At 37.7% G+C, this 12,785-nt stretch overlaps 1 protein-coding gene across 1 annotated transcript; it reads left to right on the top strand.

Moving 5' to 3' along the window:
* The first annotated feature begins 2,566 nt into the window (after positions 1 to 2,566).
* LOC123878074 (pro-resilin-like) lies at positions 2,567 to 10,904 on the top strand. Its single transcript, XM_045925134.1, has 7 exons — positions 2,567 to 2,683; positions 3,685 to 3,746; positions 5,175 to 5,267; positions 6,125 to 6,459; positions 7,301 to 7,398; positions 8,024 to 8,158; positions 10,220 to 10,904. The coding sequence occupies exons 1-7, from the start codon at positions 2,678 to 2,680 to the stop codon at positions 10,355 to 10,357; spliced, it is 867 nt and encodes a 288-aa protein (XP_045781090.1). The 5' UTR covers positions 2,567 to 2,677; the 3' UTR covers positions 10,358 to 10,904.
* The last annotated feature ends 1,881 nt before the right edge of the window (positions 10,905 to 12,785 follow it).

Below are 12,785 nucleotides of genomic sequence, written 5' to 3'. Positions count from 1 at the left end.
AAGAAGCCAGAATGCCTGAGAATTCTCCATAATATTTTCAAATACATATAGGTGTGAAGTCTGCCAATTCTCACTTAGCCAGCGTGGCCGACTATGGCCTATTAAACCCTTCTCAATCTAAGGTTGAAATCTATAGACCGCACTTTGACTTTGCAAGGTCTGTAACATTGTATTGTAAAAACAAACTAACACTTTTTGTGATATACAACAAAGATAGGGTTTTCGGATTTTCCCCTTTATTTGTGACATTGCTGCCTGCCAAACATGATTCTTGGGTAATAGAACGTACCCAACGGTAAAACGGTTTTGATTCTCATGACGGGTCTTGACATTACAGACAGACAAATACTAAGCGATCCTAGGATTCCTTTTTTTCTCTGGAGACACGGAAATATCTACCTTTGAGTATGATCTAGTGGTTAGCATGTTCAACTGCAGCTAACGAGGTCGTGGGTTCGATTCCCGAGTCGGGCGAAAAAATAGTTAGGCATTGAATTCTTCAAGAAATCCTCTGCACCTACTAGCTCGCAGTTACCTAGGAAGCTGGCGGTCTGGCACCTCCGTACCTCCGAGAGCACGTAAAGCTGTCGGTCTTGTGCCTAATCTCTCTCCGGTCGTGTCGGATTTCCGTCCCATCGGGCTATGAGAGTGAGGGAATAGAGAGTTTACCTGTGTTCACGCACACATTAATTATTATGCACTATAATAATATCTCCCGCACAGTTGGCTAATCTCTATGGAGATTGGCCACCGTAGCCGAAATTCGGTCGGGAGGAGATAATAATTAGGTTATAGATTTTTGACGGTCTCCCTGGCGTAGTGGTAACCTCTGTGGTCTTATTAGTGGGAGGTGCTGAGTTCGATTCCTGGCAGGGGTTTGGAATTTTTTAATTTCTGAATTTCTTATCTGGTCTGGTGAGAAGCTTCGGCCGTGGCTAATTACCACCCTACCAGTAAAGCCGTGCCGCCAAGCAATTTAGCGTTCCGGTACGATGCCGTGTAAAAACCAAAGGGGTATGAGTTTAATAAAAACTGCCATACCCCTCCCAGGTTAGCCCGCTTCCATCTTAGACTGCATCATCACTTACCACCAAATGAGATTACAGTCAAGGGCTAACTTGAATCTGAATAAAAAATATAAATAAATCTCTATGGAGATTGGTCGCCTTGGCCGAAATTCGGTCGGGAGGACATTATAATTAGGTAGGTACAAATTGATAGGTACATAGCTAAGTGATAAAGCTCGCCTGTAATATCAATCGAAGGCTTTAACTGGAGCACGCCTCGCTCACCGCCTTAGGTGATTACGCTGCCATCGCAAGCTAGTATGCTCTACTGTTTAGATATTTCAACACTTGTAAATCCAGCATGAATAATTTCCCGCCTAAATGAAATCACATCACACTAATATTATAAAGGCGTAAGTTTGTATGTGTGTGTGTGTGTGTGTATGTTTGTTACTCCTTCACGCAAAAACTACTGAACGGATTTGGCTGAAATTTAGAATGGAGATAGATAATATCCTGGATTAGCACATAGGCTACTTTTTATCCCGGAAAATTAAAGAGTTCCCACGGGATTTCAGAAAACCTAAATCCACGCGGGCGAACTCGCGGGCATTGGCTAGTGATTAATAAAAAGACGGCGACATTACTGTTGCATGTTCTGCACTCTCTATGGTTCTGTGTTTACTCCAGCGCTTCTTCTGCTTGAGGCCTTTGGGCTTTCATGCTCAAGTGTTAGAGACGCCGGGATAAACCCAAACCCGGTATAACTAACCGGTGATGTGTCACACAACTTTAAAATAAAACGTTTTTTCTTTCTTTTTATGACAACGCGTGGGAATTGGTATTCCTGAAGGACTTGTAGCAGAGCTAGCATGAAAAATTTTCATACATATTTTTCCTGTAGATAATCAGGCATTATTTCGTTTTTTGTCTAGATTTTATGTTGGATATAGGTACTATCGCCGCTAACGCCATACTATTGCAGTTTAATTATATTATTATTAAAATAAACTACCGCATAAGCCTCCATATCCTTGGCTATTTACGCGTTGAAAATCCAGATGGTAACTAGCCGCGGCCGAAGCCTCGCACCAAACCAGAGATTTACAAATTATAAAATTCCAAATCCCTACCGGGAATCGAATCCGGGCCTCCCTCCACTAATATGTAAGACCACAGTGCTAACCACTGCGCCAGGGAGATCGTTGAAAGAAAGAAAGAAAGAAAGAAAGAAAGAAAGAAAGAAAATTCATTTATTCATCTTGTTAGTAGGTTAGTAGTTTTTAATAATTACTTAATAATAATCGAAAAAACTTCCTGCACCCACATGGCACAAGATGGCATCGTTGAACTACTCGCTTAAGGTATTAAGCTTAAGTAATAATAATTTAAATAAAAAAAAGTAAACTGTGTAATTTAATTGTAAGTAGAGCATATTGGCGGTCGCCTCACAGGTCGCAAGGCCCATCTCTCGCAAAATCATCTCACGTGCGTTCAGGATGCTGTAGCCTATGTCTCTATATATAGCCTTGTTTGGAGATTCACCATCACTCGAATACCATCCTCCAAATTGACACCACCGTCTTCTTATAGCTTGTATGTCAATACTTAGATAAACAGTGCATTTCTGAAGATACAAGGGAACAGAAGATAAGAAGAAATAGGACAAAATGAAGGTAATTTTTTTTTTATTAAAAAGAATATTAGCCATGCTAATCATGACTAATACTCCCCTTTCCCCTCCAATTAAACGTAAAGCTTGTACCAGGAGTGGGTACGACAATAGTGCAACGGGTGGGGTTTGAACCGCCGAACTTTCGGGTCCGCTCCTCAACCGTTGAGCTCTCCTCAACCGTTGAGCTATCGAGGCTCTAATATATTTATTTACTAAGGTTAAGTGACTTATGTACAGGTATTAGATGATGCCTGCGGCTTCGTGCACATGGATTTAGGTTTTCAAATAATCCCGTGGGAACTCTTTCATCTCCCGGGATAAAATTACTCTCCAGGTTTTTGACTAGACATGCAAAAAATCACGTTGATGCATTGCTCCGTTGCGACGTGATTGAAGGACAAACCAACAAATCAATAAACAGACTAGTTTCGTCTCCGGAATGCAAATGGTCGTTTTTAACCCCCGACCCAAAAAAAGGAGTGTTATAAGTTTGACGTGTGTATCTGTGTATCTGTGTGTCTGTGTATCTGTGTATCTGTCTGTGGCATCGTAGCTCCTATACGAATGAACCGATTTTAATTTAGTTTTTTTTTTTGTTTGAAAGGTGGCTTGATCGAGAGTGTTAGCTATAAGTCTATAACTGAAGAAAATCGGTTCAGAGGTTTGAAAGTTATCAGCTCTTTTCTAGTTTTCTTATAGAGGTTTTTGTGTCGGGGGTTTTTAAATTTTTAATTTACTTACACTTGTACTATTTAATTTTCCCGTTTCCGAGGTAAGAGGTTGCACCGTGCAAGTTAACTCTGTGATAAAATTATTGTTTTGTCAAAATCGGTTACACGTATGAGCCGTGAGAAAAAACAGACAGACACACTTGGCATTATTTATATTAGTAAGGATAAAGGAGGATTAACGCTCTTTATACACGGGTATATTATGTACCTAGATATATATTTAAACAAGTAAACCTTCTCTGATCGTTTCTAATTTTATTACTTTTTTCAGGGTCTTTTGGTGTTCCTCTTGCTTGTGGTTTCGACGTTAGCAGAACCTCCTATTGATAACAGGTTATTATTTTTAATTTGTATCAATTTATTTAGTTAATTATTTTTGACAATACCTTTCTCACTAGTCATTGAATCTTCCTCAACCTAGTTGCCTGGCAGAGATCGCTTCAAAGATTCGCTTTTAAACAAAAAGTAAATATTTCTATTAATCTATACTATTGGCGTCACTCAGAAAAGCAGGTATTATTTAAATATTTTTATCGAATTATTGGAATGTCCTCTCAAACCAACACAAAAAACATCAGGTTCAATGTGTAGAGGTTATCCGAGAGTTTTAATCTAAAAAAAACTAATGCCGAAATAAATAATTTAATTAGAGCGTGATTGCTATCACAACATCTAATTATCCAGTTCACAATACAAAAACCGAAAATATGCGATATCGCCCCGAATCTCGGAAGGAGACTAAACTAAAACCTTCGAAACACCCGTATTTATGCAAGTTCAATCTTGTTGACCTCCTAGCAACAGATTGTATGACATCGAATGAGCCAAATATCGATTTTATCAAACTACCTGCATTAGGTAAATTAATAATTTTATATTATTTTTGACAACTCAAATCAATATTTTAAAAATAACCTTACAGTTCGGCCGTCCTGAATTTAACACGTCCTCGTGTTTCTAATCAATCTTGTCATGTCAGTCGCGGGCTTCCCTGCCCTAAGTCAAATCCAAATCATGGGCTATCCTGCCCTCCGTCAAATCATTAAAACCTATCCATGAACTGCCGAACTATCAGTTTTAATATCAAATCAATAATAAATCCAAACGACTAACTTCTCATTCGATGTACACGAAATCTGAATTACTTACTGCAAGTTACTTTCCACTTCACAAAAGACTAAATTCTTTTAAAAAAAAACTAAAAATTTTAATCACCAAATCAAACTCAATAAAAATTTTAATCAAATGTGGGTTGTTTACAAAAAGATACCAAAGCGAAATTAAGACAACGTGAGACACGTCCCACTTCTGAATTATTGGCGTCACTCAGAAAAGCAGGTATTATTTAAATATTTTTATCGAATTATTGGAATGTCCTCTCAAACCAACACAAAAAACATCAGGTTCAATGTGTAGAGGTTATCCGAGAGTTTTAATCTAAAAAAAACTAATGCCGAAATAAATAATTTAATTAGAGCGTGATTGCTATCACAACATCTAATTATCCAGTTCACAATACAAAAACCGAAAATATGCGATATCGCCCCGAATCTCGGAAGGAGACTAAACTAAAACCTTCGAAACACCCGTATTTATGCAAGTTCAATCTTGTTGACCTCCTAGCAACAGATTGTATGACATCGAATGAGCCAAATATCGATTTTATCAAACTACCTGCATTAGGTAAATTAATAATTTTATATTATTTTTGACAACTCAAATCAATATTTTAAAAATAACCTTACAGTTCATTATTTCCAGATATCTTCCGCCACAAAGTTTCAGTTCTTCCCCTTCGCAAGCATACGGCTTGCCAGGATTTGGTGGTCAAAGGCAGAGCGGTGCTGGGTTCAGGTAAGAAATTATTGTTTTATTTATTTATTCAGATATAAGTTAGCACTTGACTGCAATCTCACCTAGTGGTAAGTGATGATGCAGTCTAAGATGGATGCGGGCTAACCTGGCAGAGGTTTGGCAGTTTTTCACTACGCCCATATCTACCCCTTTACCATCTTACCTTTACCCGGTACCATCGTACCGGAACGCTAAGTCACTTGGCGATACGGCTTTGACGGTAGAGTGGTAACTAGCCATGACTAAAGCCTCCCACGAGACGTCAAAACCTCCCACTAGACAAAAGTTCTACATAAAATAATAGTATACCAGTATATTTTTTAAAAAGTTCTACATAAAATAATAGTATATATAATATATAATAATAGTAGTATATTTTTAAAAACTATACCATTTTTAGGGTTCCGTACCTCAAAAGGAAAAACAGAACCCTTATCTAGGATCACTTTGTTGTCTGTCTGTCTGTCTGTCAAGAAACCTATAGGGTCCCGTAGACCCAGAATCATGAAAGGCAGGTAGATAGGTCTTATAGCACAATTCAATTACAGGAATAAATCTGAAAACCCCGAATTTGTGGTTACATAATTAAAAAAATAAATTAAAATGTGTTTAAATTTTCAAAGTAAGATTACTATACCAAGTGGGAAATCATATGAAAGGGCTTTACCTGTATATTCTAAAACAGATTTTTATTTATTTTTATGCATAATAGTTTTTGATTTTTCGTGCAAAATGTTGAAAAAATACCCGAGTACGGAACCCTCAGTGCCCGAATCTGACTCGCACTGGACCGGTTTTTTTATATATTTTTACATACACCTCTTATTATTTTTAATGGTAATCATATTTATTTTTAGAGGACGTCTTTCTGCAACCTACGGCGCTCCATCCAGATCTCAATCTCTCTCCAACCAATACATACCTCCCCGATCATCAAATCAGTACCAAGCAGCCTCTTCCTCGTACCAAGCGCCAACCTCCCAGTACCAAGCTCCCACCTCCCAGTTCCAAGCACGCTCCTCCCAGTATCAGGCCCCCTCCTCCCAGTATCAAGCACGCTCTTCCCTGAACCAAGCATCTTCCTCGTACCAAGCACCGTCATCTCAGTATGGATTGCCGAACCAAGCTTTAGGATCAGCTGGTTCTTATGCTGCACCTTCTCAAGAATATGGATTACCTGGACTAGGAAGAGGTATTTTCGTATATTTTATTTGCTGTCGCTGTCAATAGGTGCTACAGCTGGTATACATATAGGTAACTGACTCCAGTACTAATTGGACAGACAGCATCAAACGAGTCGGAGGAATGCAGAGGCAGTTGATGACGACGAGTCTTGTCGGCTCTTCTCAGTATAATACACTTTCCGAACCGTTGCATAGTCTTCTTAACCTGTCATAAAATATAAAAACTTACTCTACATATAAAGTTTGCCTAAGTAGGTGCATAAAATCCATACTAACATTATAAATGCAAAAGTGTGTCTGTCTGTCTGTCTGCTAGCTTTTCACGGTCCAACAGCTTAACCGATTTTGATGAAATTTGGTACTGCTTAGATCCCGGGGAAGGATATAAGGATATATGTACACTACTTTTTAACCCGGAAAATCAAATAGTTCCTACGGGATTTCCAAAGGCCCATCCGTATAACCGATTTGGGTACAGAGGTAGCTTGCATCCCTGAAATTGATATAGGCAACTTTTATCCCGGAAAATCAAAGAGTTCCCACGGGATTTTTCATAAACCTAGATCCACGCGGACGAAGTCGCAGGCATCGTCTAGTAAAAAAAAATTGGTTGTCTGTAAAGTCGGTTTACTGACGATAGTTGAACGTGACAACAAAGGCCGATTGTGCTTCTTTGTCGCTCGTTCCGCGCTCTCGCTTGCACTTCAAGCCTTACATGGAACGCCTCAGAGCGAGGTAACGCCGCATGAGTCATGTTTTTCGTGCGTGCAGCCAAAAATATTATAATTATAGTTTTATGTAGTATTATGGTTTTTATAATTAACCTACCTACCATTGTAATGTTTGCAGGAGGCAGCCAAGGCTTGCTTGGGGGGAATGAATTCAGCCAAAGTAGGCAATACCTACCACCAGGTGGCAGGAGTGGCTATGATGATGGTAGTAACGGAGTAAGTTCTTATAATGTATCTGTAATAAATAGTTCCTGACCTGTATATGTATGTTGCCTAATGAATTAATGACCCAAAACCATGACCAATTACGAGTCAGACTCGCGCACTCAGGGTTCCGTACTCGGGTATTTTTTCCGACATTTTGCACGATAGATCAAAAACTAAAATGCATAAAAATTTATAAAAATATCCTTTTCTTTAGACTTTAATGTACAGGTAAAGCCCATTCATATGATACCCCACTTGGTACAGTAATCTTTGAAAATTGGAAATACTAATTTTATTTATTTGTTGAATTTTTTTGTGATTTGACCATAAATTCAAGGTTTTCAGATTTTTTTCTTTACTTGTACTATGAGACTACCTACCTGCCTTTCATGATTCTAGTTCAACGGGAAGTACCCTATAGGTTTTCTTGACAGACACGACAGGCGGACCAGACAGACAGAAAACAAAGTGACCTTATAGGGGTTCCGTTTATCGTTTTGAGGTACGGAACCCTAAAAATGTAAATACAAGAAGTCTGACTGCTGATATAGGTAACCTACATTTTTGATCTGGATCATCATTGATCCAGGCGGTCAACTGAACAAAATTAATCTCTGAATAATTTATTTTTCAGGCACCCGCAAACTACAACTTTGAATACATGGTCCTAGATCAGTATTCGGGCAACGATTTCGGTCATCGGGAGTCCAGACAGGGAGACCGCGCTGAGGGAGTTTACTATGTGCTGTTACCAGATGGAAGGAAACAGGTATTAAAGTTTTTTTTTTAATTCTTTATAGGCAAGCGCTTGACCACAATCACACCTGATGCAAAGTGATGATGTGCCCTAAGATGGGACGCGTTTACCTATATAGAAGATGCCTATTCACTCTTGTTTTAAAGATACCCGGATTGTAATTGATAGGAAACACAGATCGCGGAAAAGTATTCCAAACCTTAGCCATGCGTATGAGGAATGATGACGCAAAACATTTCGTGCGTGGAGATGGAATGTCGACGACATAAGGATGGAAACTCGCCCGACGTCTTGCGGTTCCGTGGTAAAATGGCGAAGGGGGGACAAGATCGAGAAGTTCCTGTCAAAAGGAACCATTGCACACTTTTTGATTGTCAATTATTGGGATTTGTTAGATAATGATGAGTGGTGATAATTCTCGTAAACTTAAAACTAAAGCTACGAGTGTTCTAAATACGCCCGGACTGAGAAGAGCTCACAACGAACTCAGCCGGCTATTCTTTTTACTATCACCACCTTCACCAAATCAGTCCCAACTTATAAGAACTATCAAAGCTGTTAAACAACTCGTGACCAAGCTATCTTATCATGTATGATTTCAAAAGCTTCAAAATAGTCGATCCTTACCCGTCGCCGGCCCACTACGAAGCACGAGTCTCTTCTCAAAATAAGAAGGGCATGGGATGGGCCTACTGCAACATTGTCGGCCATTGGCGAAACGTCATATTCAGCTATTGAAGGGCATTCGTGAACAGTCGTGGCACGCATATTATAATATCCTTAATATGGAATATCACAATTTAAAATATCTACCCAGATTTGGACACCATTCAAAATGGTATAGGTACCATATTTGGTTATTCACTTGCTAGCTTATGTGTACAGTAGATTTCCAAAAATGTTCGAAGTCCTAAATAGTTTGCTTGGCTTCTTAGTACCTAGGTAGTTAAGTGAGTTCTTGATAATATGAAATTGTTTGGTCATTTGATTTCAAAAAATCTGTCAAGTGCAAGTCAGATTCGCACATGAAGGGTTCTGTACCTTCGCACACGAATTAATAACACTAATTTTTTTGATTTTCATGGCGGCCATTTTGAAATTTTTATTATTTGTTTCTCTCTCTCTCGTTTGGCTTTACAAAGATTAGCCAATGTCAAGTTTGTAGTTATTTGTAAACTATACAAGTGTGGACCCCGTCTGTGCCGGCGCTCGCCGACATACACACGGCACCCCCTTAGAGCGCTTTCTAGTCAGTTTTAACAAAAAAAAAAACACTCCAAAGAGGCAGAGCACGCCCGCCAGCTAACACCAACACAGACGAAGTCCTTATTATTTGTTGCTATATAGTGTAAGGTTATTTTTAAAAATTGATTTGAGTTGTCAAAAATAATATAAAATTATTAATTTATCTAATGCAGGTAGTTTGATAAAATCGATATTTCGCTCATTCGATGTCATACAATCTGTTGCTAGGAGGCCAACAAGATTGAACTTGCATAAATACGGGTGTTTCGAAGGTTTTAGTTTAGTCTCCTTCTGAGATTCGGAGCGATATCGCATATTTTCGGTATTTGGATTGTGAACTGAATAATTAGATGTTGTGATAGCAATCACGCTCCAATTAAATTATTTATTTTGGCATTAGTTTGTTTAGATTAAAACTCTCGGATAACCTTACACATTAAACTTGTGTTTTTTTGTGTTGGTTTTGGAGAGGACATTCCAATAATTCGATAAAAATATTTAAATAATACCTGCTTTTCTGAGTGACGCCAATAATAGCGGCAATAGAAAGTATAATGTATTCTGTGAAAATTTCAACTCTGATATTAATTTGACGTAGGTACCTACCTACATAGCTCTAAAAAGTTAGTCTTCATCATCATGAGCAACCCACCGCCGGCCCACTACTGAGAACAGGTCTCCTCTCAGTATGAGAAGGACTTAGGCCATAGTCCACTACGCTGGCCAAGTATGGATTGGCAGACTTATTGGATTTTTAGTCTAATTACCTGCCTACCAAGTGAGTAACTCCTTAAAAATATTTTTTACCCAAGTATCAATTTTTTGCAGACGGTACAATACGAGGCTGACCAAGATGGATACAAACCACGAATCTCGTACGAAGACACAGGGCGCCGCGCAAGCGTAGGCTACGACAGAAACAGCCAGGCTTACAGCAGTAACCAGTACGAAAATGGACCCTATTAAGTAGTACATAAAACTTAAAATTGATTGTCATGACTCTTGTAGACTTCTTAGGCTGAGATTCAGACACTGTTAAAACGAGACAGTGTTATAGAACTGGCATAAATCTGTCTCGTTTTAACTGAAACTTAACTCTATAGGTCTCAGTTTTAGACCCCAAGGTTTGCGCCGTCCCTTTTTGCCTATGGTCTTCTCAAATTGAAAAATATTTATACTTGCCATTTTTTTTATTTCGAAATTTTCACTTTTACCTACTTACTTAGGCAATTTTCTATTTTTAAAGTAAATTATTTGTACCAACGACTTAGCAATGATAATGGACTTGGAATAGTATTTATTTTGAGTAAGTAAATAAGAAAAAAAAACTTTCTAAGTTTTTATTAGGTAAATACTTCTGTACAACTTTGCGAGGAAATAATATAATCATACATTTAATTAGATTCCCCATATTTTCTAAAAATGTTATTTGTTAAGAAATGAGGCCAGTGATACCAAATTCTTTTCCATATTTTTGTATATTTTGTCTCTTATTATGTGTTATCTATGCAATGTAGTAATATTATTGTAAATATCGACTTTTTGATAAATAAAACTAAAACAAATGAATGTACTTTTTTTTATTGTCTACTTTTACAATTACAATCTAGAACAAAATTAACAACAATTCTTTTATACTATTGACAGGAGTTATATATTACATATTTACATTTGACTAGATTTCTTGTTTCTTTGGAGAAACGGAACCCTAAAAACGAATTGTGGCTCGGGATATTGCCTCATGGCGAGGCGTGCCTCAAGCAGAAGCACGCCTCGCCATGAGGCAATTACTGGTCTACCAAACCAAGCGATTTAACGTTCCGGTACGATGCCGTATAGAAACCAAAGGAGTATGAGTTTGGCGCACTAAACGGGTCTAACCACGAAATTCAAATTTAATTTGGTTTTTCGCAATTTGTAAACTAATACGACAAAGTAGGCTTATGGCATTCTAATTGCGCCGATGGCAGTATCATCTCCACAGGTTTATATGAAAATCTTTACTTGAAAGTGTCTAGTTTAAGAAATTAGTCAGAATATCGACTAATTTGTGAGTAACTCACATCAAACTCATTATTTTGTTTAATTTCTTAAACTGAACACTTTCAAGTAAGATTTTTATATAAACCTGTGAGGATGATACTGCCATTGGCGCTATTAGAATGCTATAAGCCTACTTTGTCGTATTAGTTTTCAAATTGCGAAAAACCAAATTAAATTTAAATTTCGTTGGCAGACCCATGTAGTTAGCATTAATGAAAACTGCCATACCCCTTCCAGGTTAGCCAGCTTCCATCTTAGATTGCGTCATCACTTACCACCAGGTGAGATTACAGTCAAGGCCTAACCTGTATCTAAATAAAAACAAAACCTGAGCTGATTCTGCATTCAGAAACTTTTTAAGTAAGTATATTAATTTCAATATCACAAAATTTACTCCCGAGAGAATTCCTAAGATAATTATTACACTATTATTTATAAAAAAGTTAATTTCAACAAAAAACTTCAACAAGATAAAGACAAAGTTAACAGATCGATTAATTTGAATATGAAATAAATAAATAATACATTCAATTACTTACACTTACATTACATCATAAAAACTGAGTAACTTCAATTTCGAATTCTTATTTTTCTTACAGGATGGGAGTTAACGCTTTTCGAGTCTCTACTTTCATTTGCCATACTTTACTTTATCCACGGAGAGAAGTACTCATGGGGCTTTCTTTGTTACGTAATTCCATACAAAGACAAAAAACTCAGTGGACGTTAACCATTTGAGTTACCAACGATTCACATTCACAAAAAAAAACTATGTATTCGAATTGAATTTCAAATGTTTTTAAGGTTCCATACCTCAAAAGGAAAAACGGAACCCTTAAAGGACCACTTTGTTGTCTGTCCGTCAGTCGTGTCTGTCAAGAAAACCTATAGGGTACTTCCCGTTGACCTAGAATCATGTGGTAGGTAGGTCTTATAGCTTAAGTAAAGGAATACATCCGAAGACAGAGTATTTGTGGTTACATCACAAAAAAAATTCAAATGTGTTAAAAAAAATTACTAAATCACATATAGATGGCGCTGATGTCATTAACTTGCTTGTGTTGCACATAAAAATATTCAAAATATCTTGTACGATGGTACGGAACCCTTCGTATGCGAGTCCGACTCGCACTTGGCCAGTTTTTTGACAGAGAGTTTTCTAATAGAGTATAGTAGGGAAAACATAGACGTTCGTTTGTGATTGGTTGGTTACTCAAAATGGTTAACGTCCAGTGTGTTTTTTACCCGCGACCCAAAAAGAGGGCTGTTATAAGTTTGACGTGTTTATCGGTGTATCTGTGTATCTGTCTGTGGCATCGTAGCTTCTAAACTAATGAACCGATTTTAATTT

The sequence above is a fragment of the Maniola jurtina genome, chromosome 25 (genome assembly GCF_905333055.1).
Source record: "Maniola jurtina chromosome 25, ilManJurt1.1, whole genome shotgun sequence".
Lineage (NCBI taxonomy): Eukaryota > Metazoa > Arthropoda > Insecta > Lepidoptera > Nymphalidae > Maniola > Maniola jurtina.
This window is presented reverse-complemented; position numbering and strand designations above follow the sequence as displayed.

Excerpts from the sequence above, each read along its gene's own strand:
- LOC123878074 (XM_045925134.1), top strand. Across the intron at positions 6,460-7,300 it reads ATTACCTGGACTAGGAAGAG|GAGGCAGCCAAGGCTTGCTT; the intron begins GTATTTTCGTAT and ends TAATGTTTGCAG. Across the intron at positions 8,159-10,219 it reads TACCAGATGGAAGGAAACAG|ACGGTACAATACGAGGCTGA; the intron begins GTATTAAAGTTT and ends AATTTTTTGCAG.